We start from the raw sequence: 18,067 nt of genomic DNA on the forward strand, positions 1-18,067 counted from the left end.
AGGATGAGATTATGAGGCGTGCACTTTTGGATTTTCCAAACTTTTTTTTAATAATCTAGTGTTTTAAAAAAAAACTGGGAAAGACTTACGTTATTTAACTTTTAAGGGCTTATACATAGGTATTATGAAATGGTCCTTGACTTGTAGTCCGGTTCATTCTGATGTAACATTTCTTTTTAATGATGTTGTATTTGCCGAAAGTTTTAATAAGTGTAAAGTTAAGAAATATAAACAAACGGCATTTTAACGCTTGATCAATGACAAAAAATGATTTGTTGCTTTTTGGTGGTGAATTGTCAAAATTAAAAACATTTTTTTGAAAATTTAATTTATAAAAAAAATCGATTAGTTGCAACTTGCATGACGCAGTTTCGAATACCTGATCATTAAATTATTTATAAATTTTAATATAGGTACTTATCATTCTAAGCATTTTATTGCTATAAACTAATAATAATAGTTTAAAAAAACTAAAAAACACGCTTTTTATAGAAAACCGAACTAAAAAATAGAAAATTTTATCAAATTAGTGTATTGTCATCGGTCCTCAATAAATCTACAAAGTTTGAATGAAATCTGGCCGTTTAAAGTGGGTCAAAATCGCGCCCAAAGAAGTCGGTTACAAACAAACATACAGGTGAAGCTAAAAGCGTGTAAAAACCCACGGCTTCGTTCCTTATATGAGAAAATTTTAGAGAATATAAGAAATTCAATCACGAGGCTTTACCAATTATTTGTCTACTTTACCTACTGATATTATATTTTCAAATTGTCTTCTTAATGTAATTAAAAATAATATTTTTTCAGGTTCCCAGACGGTGTCGATAGCGAAAAAACCTGCCAGGCAACACTAGTTCATCATTAGAAGATTTTAAACAAGAAATTGTCTAACTTCGATGAAATATCCAACATATTCAATAAATTGAAAATAAAATATTATTGATCATTGATATAAGACTTTTATTTTTCGCTTTTGCAAGAAATCCATACTAATATTATAAATGCGAAAGTAACTCTGTCTGTCTGTCTGTTACTCAATCACGCCTAAACTACTGAACCAATTTTCATGAAATTTGGTATGGAGATATTTTGATACCCGAGAAAGGACATAGGCTACTATGTCCTTTATCCCGGGAAAATGACGCAATCCCGGAAATCCCACGGGAACGGTAACTTTGCGGGCTTTTCTTTGACTGCGCGGGCAAAGCCGCGGGCCGAAACCTAGTATGAAATATGTCATTTTCATGGGTATTTCTAACAAAAACAGCGGGTAAATCTTGGATGCGTCTGGCCAAAGACCGAAAAGAATGGAAAAAACATGAGGAGGCCTATACCCGACTATGGGTGAATTAAGGCTTGAAAGAAGAAGAAGAAGAATGGGTATTTCTCTGTGGAATTTCTTATGTCTACGCGGGTGAAGCCGCGGGCGGGAAAAAATAATCGCTTTTTTAAATGCATACCTACCTATATGCATGTATACACGGTATACATATTTAACAAAATAGTATTTTTTACAATTTATGTTTGTATCAGACAGACATAAATTGTAATTTATAAATTAACTAGCTTGCCGCCCGCGGCTTCGTCCGCTTTGACTAAAACCTAATAAATTATATACAAAAACCTTATTCTTGAATCACTCTATCTATTAAAAAAATCCGCATCAAAATCCGTTGCGTAGTTTGAAACAGGGTCATAGGGACAAAGAAAGTGACTTTGTTTTTTACTATGTAGTGATATGTTTTTAAATGAATATAATTACTTCGATGTCGAGGCATGATTGGAACCCGCGTCTTCTGCCTTACCGCTTCATTAGCTCTTTTCTTCCTAAGTAGTTCCTAATAAGATAATATCCTACTAATATTATAAATGCGAAAGTTTGTGAGGATGGTTGTGTAAGTATGGATGTTTGTTACTCTTTCACGCAAATACTACTGAACCGATTGTAATAAAATTTGGTATGTAGGTAGAAGGTATAGAGAAGACCCGAAATAAGCTACTTACTACTTAGGCTAACTTCAAAGGCTACTTTTTATTCCGGCAATCCCACAGGAACGGGAACTATGTGGGTTTTTCTATGGAAACGCGGAGGAAACAGCGGACGGTAATCTATTTTTTTTTAATTTGTATGATTTTTTGAAGTTCCATAGCATTATTTTATCTGTACTATAAAATAAAACAAATAAATTTTTTGCAAACATTTTTTCTTAAAAAGGGCATCATTGAATTTATTATGTTTAACCTTGCGACGTCCTTGATTTTAAATCCATACTAATATTATAAATGCGAAAGTAACTCTGTCTGTCTGTCTGTTACTCAATCACGCCTTAACAATTGAACAAAACAAACAATTGCATGAAAATATTTAGTATAGAGACAGTTTGATACCCGAGAAAGGACATAGGATAGGTTTTATCCCGGAAATCCCACGGGAACGGGAACTATGCGGGTTTTTCTTTGACTGCGCGGGCGATGCCGCGGGTGGAAAGCTAGTAAAGAATAAATTATATTTGACCTAAGTTCTTGAATTTAATTTTAACCTATATTTAAAAATGCAAATTAAATAAATATTTCAGGACAATTTCACACACGGCACGATCTGATCCCATACTAAGCTTTCGATTGTGTTATGGAAACCAGATGGCTGGTAAACATACATATATAGTTTTAAATAAATACTTATATATATACAATTAACACCCAGACACAGAGCAAACATCTATGTTCATCACAAAAATATTTTTCCTGGGTGGAAATCGAACCCACGACCTCTGGAAGGCAGGGTCACTAACTAAGCCAACCGGTCAGTCAAAATTACAATGAGGTATTATGTACCTACTCAAATAAATCTATTACGAAGTTTATTGCCAATTCTTTTCCGTAGAAACAGCTTTCCGAGCTTGGTAATGGTAAAACTATGTTATGACGATTCAAAAGTGTTTAAAAAGTGTCATTAAGTACATAAATGTTCAATTTTGAATGAAATATGGTAAGTAATTAATAATGATTTAAAAAAAATGTGTGTACTAAGAAAAATATTTTTTATTTTTTTTGGGAATTTAAAAATAATTTCCAAATTCGAAATATGTGGATAAAAAGTTTATTTAATGGGCTATATTATTCAGTCATCAATTAGGTATTTAAAAAAATACTTTTCTTGAACTGATAATTACATTCGAAGTCATACCTCGCGCTTACAAATTCTCAAAGACTTATTTGAAAACAAAATGCTTCTAAATGCAAAAATATGTCGTATACATACCGAGGATATATACAGGCTTATCATACTAATCTAGATATATAAAAATGAAACCCGTTTCGCGTTGTCACGTCATCACGTGTGAACGGCTGAACCGATTTCGATAATTCTTTTTTTATTATATTCCTTGAAGTACGACGATGGTTCTTATGTAGAGAAAAAGTAAATATGTACCACGGGCGAAGCCAGGGCGGACCGCTAGTCCTAGTGAAATACCCTGAAAAAAACTAGCTGTGTTTCACCCGCATTGATCCGTTCCTATTAGTCTTAGCGTGATGACTGATGATAGCCTTCCTCGATAAATGGGCTATCTAACACCGAAAGAATTTTTCAAATCGGACCAGTAGTTCCTGAGATAAGCGCGTTCAAACAAACAAACAAATATGTGGTTTAAACCAAGATACCATAGGTTCTGACTCTGAGTCGGTAATGAGCAAGAAGTAAGACGCTACTTATAAATATCGAAAGTTCATCATCATCATCATCATCATCATCAGCCCATATACGTTCCCACTGCTGGGACACGGGCCTCCTATGAGGGTACAGGCCATAATCCACCACGCTGGCCAAGTGCGGCGGATGACACATGTCGTCGAACTTTTTTAATTCTTCGACATGTCGGTTTCCTCACGATGTTTTCCTTCACCGTTCGAGCAGTGGTGATGTTACAACATGCGCAGATAAATTGAAAAATCAATTTATTTCCTGCGCGCTCGCCTGGTCTCGAACCACGGACTTATCGATTCGAAGTCCGAGGTCTCACCACTGAGCCACCACTGCTCTTAAATATCGAAAGTTAAAAAGTATGAATGCTATTGTTAATCTATAAATGCTATTCTTCACTAAATATAGTGCCTTTTAATTTCATTTTATTAGGATTGCTATAAACGAGACGTTCTAACGCAGACGTTCAAATATCTAACATCACAATGAAATAACAACTTAATTTCTTGCTTTTTTATGAATGTCTAGCTATCCGCCCGCGGCTTCTCCCGCATTTAAAAAAACCCGCATAGTTCACGTTTCCATAGGATTTCCGGGATAAAACCTATCCTATGTGTTAATCCAAGTAACCCTATATATGTGTGCTAAATTTTATTAAATCAGTTCAGTAGTATATGCGTGACAGTTACATAATAAAATATACATATACACATACATCCATCCCCACAAACTTTCGCATTTATAATATTAGTAGGATAGGTTTTATCTTAATATCTAAATAAATAAAACACATATTGCACTTTAAATATTTATTTAAATCTAGAAAGCGTTGTTCTATACTGGGTAGGTAAATATGTAGAGATGTGATTGATTCCTGGAGCAGCGCTGTGCCGTGAAAAAATCCAGATGAAGAGAACAATTATTGGATAGATCAAATACATTTTATTTGCAGTTTATACAAGATACTGCACATTTTTTTAATAGTTTTCAAATCACGGTGCATTAATCATCAAACGAACATAGATAGTTCAGGATACATCGCCCATTTTTGCAAGTGACTACTATCAAGCTAATTTTCCGTTTGTAGCTTTATTTTGATGAGACGCCCAATAATTTCGTGTACGAAAGTCTCGATTGTGGTAGCTAACAGAGATAACAAGGATAAAAATTTTTGATTTGATGGTTCTCAAATATTTATTACCTACTAACTGAAATTTTTTTTTGTTCAACCTCAAGATAATCACCTAAATTATTCGAAAAAATATTTGTCCTACAAAATCTATGGTTTGTTCAAAGAGTCCCCCTTTCCAAAGTGTATCGATAACGAGGTCATCATAAATGATTACTAACAAGCTGATTTTTTTGTTTTCACTTAGTTAATGTTTATATAATTCAACAGACATATTGTCCTACAAATTGCGTAATAAATATTTGAGAACCATCAAATCAAAAATTTTTATCCTTGTTATCTCTGTTAGCTACCACAATCGAGAGTTTCGTACACGAAATTATTCGGTGTCTCATCAAAATAAAGCTACAAACGGAAAATCAGCTTGAGTCACTTGCAAAAATGGGCGATGTATCCTGAACTAAGAGCTAGAGCAAGAGCATTCTTTCGTGATCTTTGAATGTAAACGAAAACTCGTATTCAGTGTTGTTTAGTAAGTATTAGAACATTGCATAGAGCCATAGACTATTCGATCGCTCTAAGAACAACGAAAGAACGCTTTACGCCTGTTTACACTAAAATAATTTGTCGTAGTGAGACTAGATTGAACATTCGCTAGTTCGATGCAAATGCACTGTTACACAAACTCTGATTATCTTACCACAAAACAATTTAAACACAGTCTAACTTTAAACCAGGGATCTGTCACTTTAATAGTTGTCTATGTGAAATACGACAAAACCAGATTAAAGAGAACCTGCGCTTAAAGTTAAACCCTGTCTAAAGTTGTTTGTGGTATACAGTGAATGTTTTCACGCCAAACGCTCGATACCAATCTTCCTAAAAATATTCAAATGTAACGTCCATTGACGATTCATTCACCATTCAAATGACAATGAACGGGATTCCCGCCTTGGAAAATCGATCTCAGATTAAATATAGTACAATAACATTATGTAGTCTGTGGCGCATTGTTTTGATAAATAAAACTGATATGTTGCGTACTTTATTTTGTAATCTAAGGTTGCGATAATCTTGGAATAAAAAAAATAAAATGCAATAACTATTATTCCTTTTTTAATTTATTTACTTGTTCTGTTTTTCTGCTTGTAATGATTGAAATTTGAAAGAAGTGTGTTTGAAAGGCTTTTAAAAGATGTTAGTGAAATTTTAAAGATTTGTTTGGCAATTAAAAAAATTATAAAATTACCGAAATATTAACTACTTACAAATCTTGTAAAAATTTAAAATAATCTAGAGTTTGTCTGTTTGAACGTGCTAATATCAGGAACTACTGGTCAGTTTTGAAAAATTCTTTCGGCGTTAGATGGCTATCTATCATTAATTTATCATTTATTGAGGAAAGCTTTAATACAACAGGAGCCAAGCAATGCGGGTAAAACCGCTGGGCACAGTTAGTATTAGATGGGTAATCATACTTGATACAATGTTGCCTTTACGAAGTAAATACTTCTCATACCACTGTAGTATCCATGTCCGAATGTAACATATCAAATTACAATGAAATTGATCGCGTGCTTTTATGGCACTAGTGACGCGATCTGGCTTTACTCAGTATATGAATGGGAATTTTATTGCCACAAAATTATATGAACACTAAAAAGAGCACTAGTCTTGTCTCCGCGACTAGTTTGTCTCTCCCATAAACTCTATGGGCTAATAAAAAAGTCTCCCGGGAGTTGCGTCGCTACGTGCGCGCACTTTCTTACTAGTCCGTAGAGTTGATGGGAGAGACAAAATAGTTGCGAAGACAAAAGTTGCTCGTGCGCGCACGTACTAAAGGTATAAGTGAGAAATGATTTAATATAAGGATAGCTTTTATTAGAAGGATAGTTACATTTCCAAGAATCTAAAATGATTAATGAATTTATCATGGTTTTTCCTTATTTCATGCCAAAAATCGATTAGGTCGGTATTCCGACGTACTATAATCGTAGACATAGTTTCTAATGATATACATATACATAATATATATTATATATACGAATCAATTGAGGGTAAACCAAGTTTTTTAGGTACTCTATATGCTTTCTAAGGCTTTCCAATTCTATCTGTGTACCAAATTCCATTTAAATCGGTTAAGTAGTTTTTGCGTGATAGCGCAATAAACAGACAGTTTTACTTTCGTAGTTTCAGTGGAAGTGTGGAAATATTCGATGGGCCCTGGAGGGAAAGTACTTGAAATACTAGAGATAGCAAATTTTGCTAAAAGGAAACATTCCTTTATTTTTAAAAATAAATAGAACTGCATTTAAAGATTTTCTAAAATTCACTTGCGTCGGCCGGGAATCGAACTGTAGTGTGTGTTATTATTCTCAGTAATCAAATATCGTAAATTCAGCGGTTTGTGGCGCGGCGAATGGCGACACTCCTGCGAGAGCCAGTCGCCTGCCACTCGCCTATCTAAGTTAACGTGTAATAAAGTATAAGTTTATAAATGTAATAAAGTAGTTCAGCGAATATAGCATTTTATTGGAAGACCCCAGCCTCTGTATACTAAACTGGTGACCCCGACGAAGAACTCTCGAAGAAAGTTTGTAGTAAAGGGAATCGGCGTAATTAGTGACATTGGCTGTGGGGTAAGTTTTGTTCGAGATCAAATTCCACGCGGCACGGCGACAGGAAGTTAGCGTGACGCAATCGAAGAGCGCGCGTGGCACGTGGCGACTACAGCGGCAGGCGGCTCACCAGCTCATTGGCTAGTAACTCATCGGCTTAATAATGAATAAAGCAGCAGCATCAGACACGCAGATCAAGGAAGAGGCGTCAGGCGCGGCGTTGGCATCGATAAGCGTGTCCACCAAGCTACCAGAATTTTGGGCAGACTTGCCAAGGTTATGGTTCGCACAGTTCGAGTCCGTGATGGCCCCACAGAAGCAGGGGGAAGAGACCAAATTCAACCTGGTCATATCGAAACTCGGAAAAGAGGCCATTCAGCAGGTCAGCGACCTCGTGATGTCACCACCCGCCCAGGACAGGTATACGGCGCTTAAGGAGAGGCTGCTGCAGGTTTATGAAGAGAGTGCCGAAAGACAAATGCAGAAGTTGGTGTCGGAGCTGGAATTGGGTTCGCAAAGACCCTCCCAGTTTTTAAGGCGCATGAAGGATCTGGGTCGCAGCGCACAAATTGCGGACAACACACTCAAGAGCCTGTGGTTGTCGAAAATGCCGTCATCAGTTCGAGCAGTCATGGCGGTTTGTGAAGATCAGTCTCTGGACAAGCTGGCGGCCATGGCAGACAAGATTACCGAATACACCAACGTCGGGGATGTGGCAGCCGTGTCATGCAAGAAGGAAACAGATGAGCTGCCGGACGAGAAGATGAGCAGATTGGAGCTGGAGGTTGTAGCGCTCCGCGCCGAACTGAGGGGTCGCGGGCGCTCTAGGAGCAACGACAGACGGACCAACTTCAGGAGAAGATCGACATCGCGGCCGAGAAGAGCACCTGGAGACCCGGACTGGCTGTGCCGTTTTCACTTTCGGTACAGATCGAGAGCTAACCGCTGCGAGCAACCCTGCGCGTGGCGAGCCAAGCAGTCGGGAAACTAGACGGAGTACATGCGGGCGCGGTGGACGGATGTACTCAAGGTCAGGTAACCAAAAGCCATCGTTTATTAATTAGAGATAATTTAACGAAATATAGTTTTTTGATCGATACAGGTGCTAACATTTCCGTCATTCCAAAGTGGTGTGTTAGAAAGCCTATCGAAAAAGTCGATCTAAAGTTGTATGCTGCAAATGACAGCGAAATTAAATGTTATGGAATATGTAATTTAGAGTTATCGTTGGGCCTAAGACGGTCATTTAAATGGCCTTTTGTCGTATGTGATGTAAAACAGCCGATAATAGGTGCTGATTTTTTGAAGAATTTTAAATTAAATGTAGATTTGTATAATAATAAGTTAATCGATTCAGTTACCAGTTTAAATGTCGGTGGAATTAAAAGTACACATTTTTTCGGCACTATTAAAAGTATAAATAGCAACCATCCTTACGCGGATTTACTGGAACAATTTCAGGACATCACGCGCCCGCCAGCCTTCAAGGATGTCCCAGAGCATTCCGTGTATCATCACATCGAGACTACTGGACCACCTGTGCACGCGCGTGCCAGGAGGTTACCGGCCGACAGGTACGATAGGGTTAAAAAGGAATTCCAATTGATGCAAGAGCTAGGCATATGTAGACCTTCAAATAGTGAGTGGGCCAGTCCTTTACATATTGTACCTAAAAAGGATGGTGGTATCCGACCCTGCGGGGACTACAGGATGTTAAACGCAATTACAAAGCCAGATCGGTATCCGATACCTAGGGTACAAGATTTTACGTATGGTTTACATAATAAGAATTTTTTTTCAAAGTTAGATATTTGTAGAGCGTATCATTTTATAGGTATTAATCCAGACGACATTAAAAAAACAGCCATTATTACGCCGTTTGGGCTTTTCGAATTTCCAAGAATGACGTTTGGCCTGCGTAACGCGGCACAAACATTTCAAAGATTTATCAATAATACAGTTTTATCAGGCATAGAACAATTGAATTATGGCAGCGACTGTACAGGGGGCAAAGGTCAGTCAGTCGTGTTCGGTTACATAGATGACGTCATCATAGGATCGGATAACCCCGATATACATAGAGAACATTTACGATTAATATTTGAGAGGTTGAGTAAATATAAAATGTCTATTAATTTAAGTAAATGCGTTTTTGGACAGTCCTCTATAGAATTTTTAGGCTATTTAGTTTCAGAAAAGGGCATAAGGCCGATGCCGGAAAAAGTTAAAGCTATCGAGTCATATCCGAAACCGGAGACAGTAGAACAATTACGTAGATTTTTGGGCATGTTAAATTTCTACAAAAATCATATTCCTAACGCTGCTCGAGTTCAGGGAGTTTTAGATAGGTATTTACACGGGACTAAAAAACGAGATAAGACGCGTATAGATTGGACAGACGAGGCGAATAGATAGATAGATAGATAGATAGATAGAAACATTTATTTAACTCCACAATACTTATATAATGTACACAATACAATTTAAATTAATAATGAAAACACAGATAACAAACAATTTCAAACAAATAAAAAACAAGTAAACAATTAAAATAACGATAGGTAACAATCTTATTAGTACAGAAAAAAAATAATAATAATAATAATAAAAATTAATGTGAGAAACAGTAAGTGGAGCCAAACCAGGTAGCCACTCAGTATATGTTGCAACACAGTTGCAACACTGATTTTCAGTGGCCCCTCTCTGTAGTGATTGGAGCGGCAGTACGTTCGCAAATATATTATATTATAATTAGAACATGTAAATAAAAAACACAAGATATACATACACATAAATAAATTTCAGATTTTTCAACAATAAAAATACAATACATAATAATACAATAACAATACATAATAATCAGATAGAATGATAATATACCTACATAATATTAAATATGCTACGACCTAATGAAAAATACGCAACTAAGGCTGGATTTTGAACTCCTGTAAGAGATATTTTTTATATTTAATTTTAAAAGAGTTTAATGTGTTGGAGTTTAATATTGGTGGTGGAAGATTGTTCCAACACTTAGTTGCGGAGTATTTGAAACTTCCCCTGAAGGCAATTGTGAAACTCCTCGGCATGGCAAGTTTATGAAATGAGGAACGGGTGTCATAGGCGCTGCCTTCCCCCATCCAGGTTAGTTTATCGTATAGATATTTCGGGGCTTTCGTTATAACCACTCCAAAAAGGAGTGACGCGAGGTGCAACCGCCTACGATATTCCATTTTAAGGCACCTAGCCTCTACCAGGTACGGAGTAATATGGGTCCTGGGAGGAATATCCCAACAAAAACGCGCACACGCGTTTTGAACACGCTGTATCGCATTCTTGCTACGGCATAATAACCTGGGACCATACATAACGTCGGCATAATTGAACTTGGAGAGTACCAGACTCTCACAGAGTCGGATTCGTACATCGACGTTTAGGTGTTGTCGAATGCGATACAGGAGCTTAAGTCGATAAAAACAATTAGCTATAGTTGTATTCACATATTTTTCGAAACGAAGGTTTTCATCGAAGATCACTCCTAAATTTCGAGCCTCATTTACGCGTTCTATAGAATTATTTTCAATGAAAATAATTGGGTTCTCACACTCAATCCTACGGACCATATTAGGAGTGCCTAAAACCATATATTTTGTTTTATCCTTATTAAGCACCAGTGAGTTCTCGCGAGACCAAGCTGATATACGATCTAGATCGCTGTTAAGTTTTGCGGTTGATGCAGCTGTCTGTGAGGGATCAAATGAAATATATAATTGAATGTCATCAGCATAGGCATGGTACTTACAGTGCTGTATACAATCAAAAATATCGGCACTGTAGAGAATATACAGCAATGGACCGAGTATAGATCCCTGAGGTACACCCCTGGTTACTGGTGTACACTGAGAAAATGAAACTGATCCGTCCTCCTTGTTCACGGCAACCGTTTGGCACCGTTTACCACTGAGGTAGCTACTGAACCACGCCACCGACTGCGAACTGAAACCATAAAATGTTAGCTTGGATAACAGCAATGGCACATTGAGAGTATCGAAAGCACGTGAGTAATCTAGCAACACCAACAACGTACCCTTGCCACTATCGTGCGCGCTCAAAATATTGTCCAGCACGTCAGTCAACGCCGTAGCCGTACTTCGGTTCTTACGAAAACCGGATTGTAATTCAGGCAATATATTATTGCCCTCAAGATACGCCATCAATTGCTTATGCACAACTTTTTCAAGCACCTTTGACAGACAGGGCAGAATGCTAATCGGGCGGAGGTCTTTATCAGCTAAGGGATTTTCTTTTTTGGGGATAGGTTTTACAAGTGCATGTTGCCATAATGCTGGAAAGGTACTGGATGATATAGAACTGTTAACAATGTCCGTTAGCACCGTTAAGGTCATAGACGTTGTTAGATGGAACATGTCTAGTGATATATCATCAACACCAATGGCTTGTGATTTTAACTCTTGTAAAGCTTTTAAAACAGTGTCCTGAGACACTGGCTTTAGATTAAAAGAAGCGTCACTATGACGATAATGTTGATATCTCGTAAGTGTTTGGGGGAGAACATGATCGTGTCCAGGTATGTCAAGAAAATGAGCACTTAATTTGTTTGGGTCGCGGAGATGCGTTGGAAGGATAGGGTCTGACCTCTGTTTGACATTAACCTGAGCCTTTATATGTTTCCATAACACTTGCGAGTTTTTAATATTAGCATTGATGAAAGTGTCAAAGTATACCGTTTTTTCGCGAAAGATAGCCGAATTTACATACTTTTTAAGTTCAGTGTAAAACGCTTTATGACAAGACTTTTTAGATCGTCGAAAAGCATAGTGCAAAGCAAAGCATAGAATAGTGCATTTGAAGTGTGTAAAGAAAATTTAAAAAATGCCGTTACTATTGCGCATCCAATATCTAGTGCCAAATTAGGGTTAATGACCGACGCGTCAGATTTTAGTATAGGGGCAGTGTTAAATCAGTGGGAAGGAAATTCTTGGAAACCTTTAGGATATTTTTCAAAAAGATTATCGGAACCGCAAAAGAAGTACTCCACATATGACAAGGAGCTTTTAGCGATTTATTCAGGAATAGTTTACTTTAGGGATTTAATCGAAGGCAGAAATTTAACAGTTTACACGGACCATAAACCTCTCACTTTTGCTTTAAGTAAATTAAGTTCTAATAAAGAGTTACCTAGGCGAGCGCGTCAATTGTTGTATATTAGCGAATTTACAAGCGACATACAACACATCCAAGGCACTGAAAATCAAGTGGCCGACGCTTTATCGAGAATCGAGAGTATCGTATGTCCTAGTTCGAGTGAATACGTGGAGGTTGCGAGAGCACAGGCGACAGACGCTGAGCTCGCAGATTTGATGAAAACAAATGATAAATTGCAATGGAAACAGTTAGCGCTCGATAAGAATGACGATATTAAAATATATTGTGAAACGTCAGCTCAGAATATTAGGCCGTATATACCAGCACAGTTTAGGAAAAGTATGTTTAATAAATTTCATGACGTTTCCCATCCCGGAGTTAGAGCATCGCGTGCGTTAGTTAGTAAAAAAGTTTTTTGGCCAGGCATGAATAAGGACGTGGGGACTTGGACCAGGACGTGCGTTAGGTGTCAGAGAAGTAAGGTTATTAGGCACACTGTTTCAAAACTTAGCGATTTTAACAATAGCGAGCGTTTTGAACATTTGCACGTGGATCTGATAGGACCTTTACCGGAAACCGAGCACGGTTTCCGTTATTGTGTCACTATGATCGATAGGTTAACGCGGTGGCCTGAGATTTGCCCTGTGAAGGACATGACTGCGGAGTCGGTAGCTAGAGCAGTTTATGAAGGATGGATTTGTCGTTTCGGTTGTCCTAAAGTTATTACCACCGATCAAGGTAGACAGTTTGAAAGCGAATTGTTTACAGATTTAATGAAATTATTAGGTATTCAAAAAACGAGAACTACCCCGTACCACCCGCAGTGTAATGGTAAGATAGAAAGGTGGCATAGGTCCTTGAAGTCGGCTCTGGTGGCTAGATTGAACAATAATCTAGCATGGTTAGTAGAACTACCTACGGTCATGTTAGGATTGAGAGCAGCTTGTCAAGCAGACGCTGATAATATCAGCGCGGCGGAATTTGCTCTGGGTCATTGTTTAAGGTTGCCGGGAGAATTTTGTTCGGATAAAAGTACGAAAATTGATAATCCACATTCGTTTATAAGTAAGTTAAGAGACACTTTGAATAAAATTAGGCCCATAAAAAGGGTATGTAAAAATAGTAATAGTACGTTTGTGCATGCTGATCTAAATTCCTGTTCACATGTTTTTCTAAGAGTGGACGCGGTACGGAGACCGCTGACGCCTCCGTACAGCGGACCATATAAAGTTTTAGAAAGAAATAGTAAAGTTTTTAAAATATTAATTGATAATAGAGAATGTAATGTGTCGATTGATAGACTTAAGCCTGCGTATATTTTAGAAGAAAATGAAGTTAGACATGACAGTAGATTAGATCAGCATAGTGAGGCTAGTGTGTGCACGCCTTTAAAGAAATCACGTAGTGGCAGAATAATTAAAAGACCTGTAAGATTTTTGGGCTGTAATTAGGTTAATGTTGCATTGGCATTTTTGTTAGAAGTAGGCACGCGAAGGTTGCGTAATGTCACCTCAGCACATATTAATGTTATAAGTAATTGTTAGGAATATTTGTATTCATTTTATTTCAAATCTCGGCTCAACCAGTTAATTATATATAATAATAATATATAAATTTGAGTGTCGGTTCATTTCACATAGTTTAAACTTTAAAGTTATCAGCATCAAACAATATTTAACAAAATGGGAAAAACATATTCGGTTGAAAAGAGAGATGAAGAAATTGTTATCGCTCAAAACGGAGCGAATCACGCCACAGCATCTAATACTGATTTTAAATTGGAAGTGTTGAGCATCACGGTGACGGTTATGGCAGTCATCCTTTTTGTGTTGTGCGCTATATTAATATACAAAGTTTGTGTTATACGTGCAAGGAAAATGTTAAGGAAGGAATTAAATTGTAGTCAAGGTACAGATTTAAGTGTTTTGTCACAGCATAGACTCCCAAAATGTTAATGTTTGCTAATTTTTTTTTTTTTTTTTTTTGATATTTGTCAGTTATGTAAATCATTTTTTTTTAGAAGGGGGTGTATGTAGTGTGTGTTATTATTCTCAGTAATCAAATATCGTAAATTCAGCGGTTTGTGGCGCGGCGAATGGCGACACTCCTGCGAGAGCCAGTCGCCTGCCACTCGCCTATCTAAGTTAACGTGTAATAAAGTATAAGTTTATAAATGTAATAAAGTAGTTCAGCGAATATAGCATTTTATTGGAAGACCCCAGCCTCTGTATACTAAAGAACTAAAAAAAAAGACGTGTGGCACTCGGGGACTGCCGCGGTAAAGCTATTGCACAGCATGCCTTCAAGCCACACCTCCGTGCCCGTCGGAGTGGGGAGCGTGAGGTTTTTCGTTACAGAATTTCTCGATTCGGTCCCCGCGCTCAAGGCCCGCGATAGGAGCTATGCAATAGCTTAAAAAAAAACTTTCATTCCAGGGCTCATCGAAATTCGAAAATTTCCACACTGTATAATATATACTGAAACTAATAGATACTCTAGGTAAGGAAAAGGTAAAAGGTTGTATAAATAAAACAACAGATTGATACAATGATTCCGAACGTTTATTACATCTAAAAACATTTATACAATTATTTTTATAGATATTATAATTTAAAAAAATTAACCTAAAATTGTTACATCTATTTTGGTGTTCTTGTTTTCATATAATTAGCTTACATTTACGTTATATTTACATAGACAAACATACAAATAGATTCATACATGTACAATCGTAAGAAATATAATATAATAATATGTATATTGTATTAATTTTTTATTAAATGGGAGCTTCACCATCTTATACAGAATGTCCCACCGTCGCGTCGCGTCGGTATTCTAAGCTCAATGGAGGTTATAGTTTTGCATACGCTGAGTACGTAAAAAAATACTTATAAAATTCCAGACGCATTTTTTTTTTCAAATAGATGAATTCTTAAAACTCTATGTGTACACCCATAACAAGCAACCCGCCCAACTTTGCCACCAGCACGTGAGCTATCGTTAAAGATTATGTTTTCATAGACAAAATGCTCACATTAGAGAAGCGGTATATGCCGGCTGCGCATAGCTAGAGAAGAAAACAAGAATTTTCAGGAAAAATGTAGCAAAAAAATTTAGACGTAATTTTGTTGTTTAAGTATTTTTTATGTGTTCAGTGTATGCAAAACTACAAGTCCCTTCGCGCTTAGTATACCGATAGTGGGACACCCTGTATAATAATATCATATATAAATTTTTATATAACTCCTTGAATGGGAGCTTTAAGTACCTACCATCTTATATAATAGATTTGTGATCTTTTTAGATATTCCTATCGCTATATTATTTAAAAAAAATCAATAATAAAAAGAGATTAAGGGACGACATAATTCCTTTTAATATTGTACAATGTACATATTTGTTATTTAATACCTAATTGATTTGTGCTGTTACAGGCAGTTTACAGTCACAGATAATATAATTCTATGTAGATTATGTGACGAAAAGGCACCGGTTATGAAAAATCAAAGGATTTAAAAGTTACATAATCGATCCAAATTACACATCACTAGCATTAAATATTATCTTATAATATAAAAATGAATCCCAAAATGTGTTGGTAAGCGCATAACTTGAGAACGGCTGAACCGATTTCGTTAATTCTTTTTTTATAATATTCCTTGAAGTTCGAGGATGGTTCCTAGGTAGAGAAAACGTGAATATGTACCACGGGCAAAGCCGAGGCGGACCGCTAGTATATTATAAGTAAAAAGGTATAGAAATGTTACCAACACAACATTCGAATTTCGATCTTCAAAGTTTGAAGATCGAATGTTGTGTTGGTAACATTTCAAACACGGCACACACGCGCACACGATTAGACGTCACAGTGAGATGGCATGATTCAACTATCGTGTGCGAAAGAGACAACTGAAGTAAATGTGGCTGATTAGCCACTTTTCCACGAGAGGTTAATAACCGATCTACACCTTTTTACTTTTAATATAATTTATTAATTTGTAACAGATGATGATGATGATGAAGATTTATTAGGCACAATAAGTTAAATTATCAGTTGCTTGATAGCCGTTATTGTGTGAAGTATGAACAAACATACGTCCATCTTCACAAGGTTGTTTGTAATAGAAATAGGATGTTTCCATCGCTAAATATTGAAATAATATTTTCAAAATGTATTGAATTTTTATCATCACCTTAAAATAGGTACCATTACGATACAATAACATTTACATTATTTATTAAGTTTTATTAACACAAAGGGCTAAGTTACGTCATTATTTCTCTTGTGCAAATAGTAAAAAGTTAAAAACATACTTTGGTTAGGTGTGACATTCGATATTATTAAAAATCTACGTAACAAATAATGTAGGTAATAAAAGGTTGATTTTCTGTTTATTCCTTTGTATGAAGAAAGGAGAATATTAGAATATACCAAGTTTAAGTAACATAATAATATTATAACGTGTAGATCAGATACGCATACTTAATTTTTTGCGCCTACTAAAAATTTATAAATGAAACTTCTATCCTGCGAGTCTATAGTTTTTACTTTGCAGTGGTCGAATTCATGAATTGCTTTCCAAGTGACTAGTGATACTGTTTCCAATATGTTTTCGTTGTAAAAATTTCAAATTGTTTGAATAACAAAAATGGATTTGATAGCCTGATTTACATTATTATGGAATTAATAATTATTATTGCTAATTAAATTTTAACACAAAATTATCTTTCCAATAGGAAAGTTGCTTCTCAACCTGAATTATTTGGTTTTAACTTTTTAAACGTCACAATTTTTTTTTAATTTAGCAAAATTAATATTCGCGGGATTATGACGTGTCATATATTTTTTTTTTAATTAGGTTAAGGCGAAAGTTCGAGTTGCCAGATACTTAAATATAACTTCCGTATAATCTGTAATTATTCTTGATAAAAAGTAATTGATAAACATGCATTTTACAATACCGGGTCAAGGAAACTGGTTGTCTTTATAAAAAAATAATTTGCAAAAAACATTTCGGGGACCAATAAAAATAAATCGCCGTTAAACCATTATGTTTTATTTCTTACCTTGGCGTATAAGGCATCCATGGCCGCTGTACCACTTTAAGTTATGGGAGTCTGGATGATATAATTATGTAGATATTTCATAATTATTTTGAATGGGTTCAACGCCATTTAAAATGATTAATACATGCTAATGGAGATAGCGTTAGTTTTATGAATATCCAAATAAGGAAAAGTTTGGAAACATAGCAGTTTTTACTTTTTAGTGTATTTTTAGATGAAATTCCGGTCAAGGTAGCCGTCCTAAGCGTCTAGTGAACAGATAGTTACTCAATCCCATAGGAAAATAAATTAAAAACACTAGAAAAAGGACTACGGTAGTAAATTAAAAGTTTTGTTTCTAGGTACCGTTTGAATTTCAGCCAGGCCAAATTTTTATCATATTACGAA

At 36.2% G+C, this 18,067-nt stretch overlaps 1 protein-coding gene across 1 annotated transcript; it reads left to right on the forward strand.

The window, feature by feature from the left end:
- Nucleotides 1–7,613: 7,613 nt before the first annotated feature.
- On the forward strand, nucleotides 7,614–8,441 carry LOC123704272. The gene has a single exon (XM_045652582.1). It carries the CDS (start codon nucleotides 7,614–7,616, stop codon nucleotides 8,439–8,441), a length of 828 nt encoding a protein of 275 aa, XP_045508538.1.
- The last annotated feature ends 9,626 nt before the right edge of the window (nucleotides 8,442–18,067 follow it).

This window comes from Colias croceus, chromosome 29 (genome assembly GCF_905220415.1).
Source record: "Colias croceus chromosome 29, ilColCroc2.1".
Taxonomy (NCBI): Eukaryota; Metazoa; Arthropoda; class Insecta; order Lepidoptera; family Pieridae; genus Colias; species Colias croceus.

Excerpts from the sequence above, each read along its gene's own strand:
- LOC123704272 (XM_045652582.1), top strand. The coding sequence starts at position 7,614 with ATGAATAAAGCAGCAGCATCAGACACGCAGATCAAGGAAGAGGCGTCA.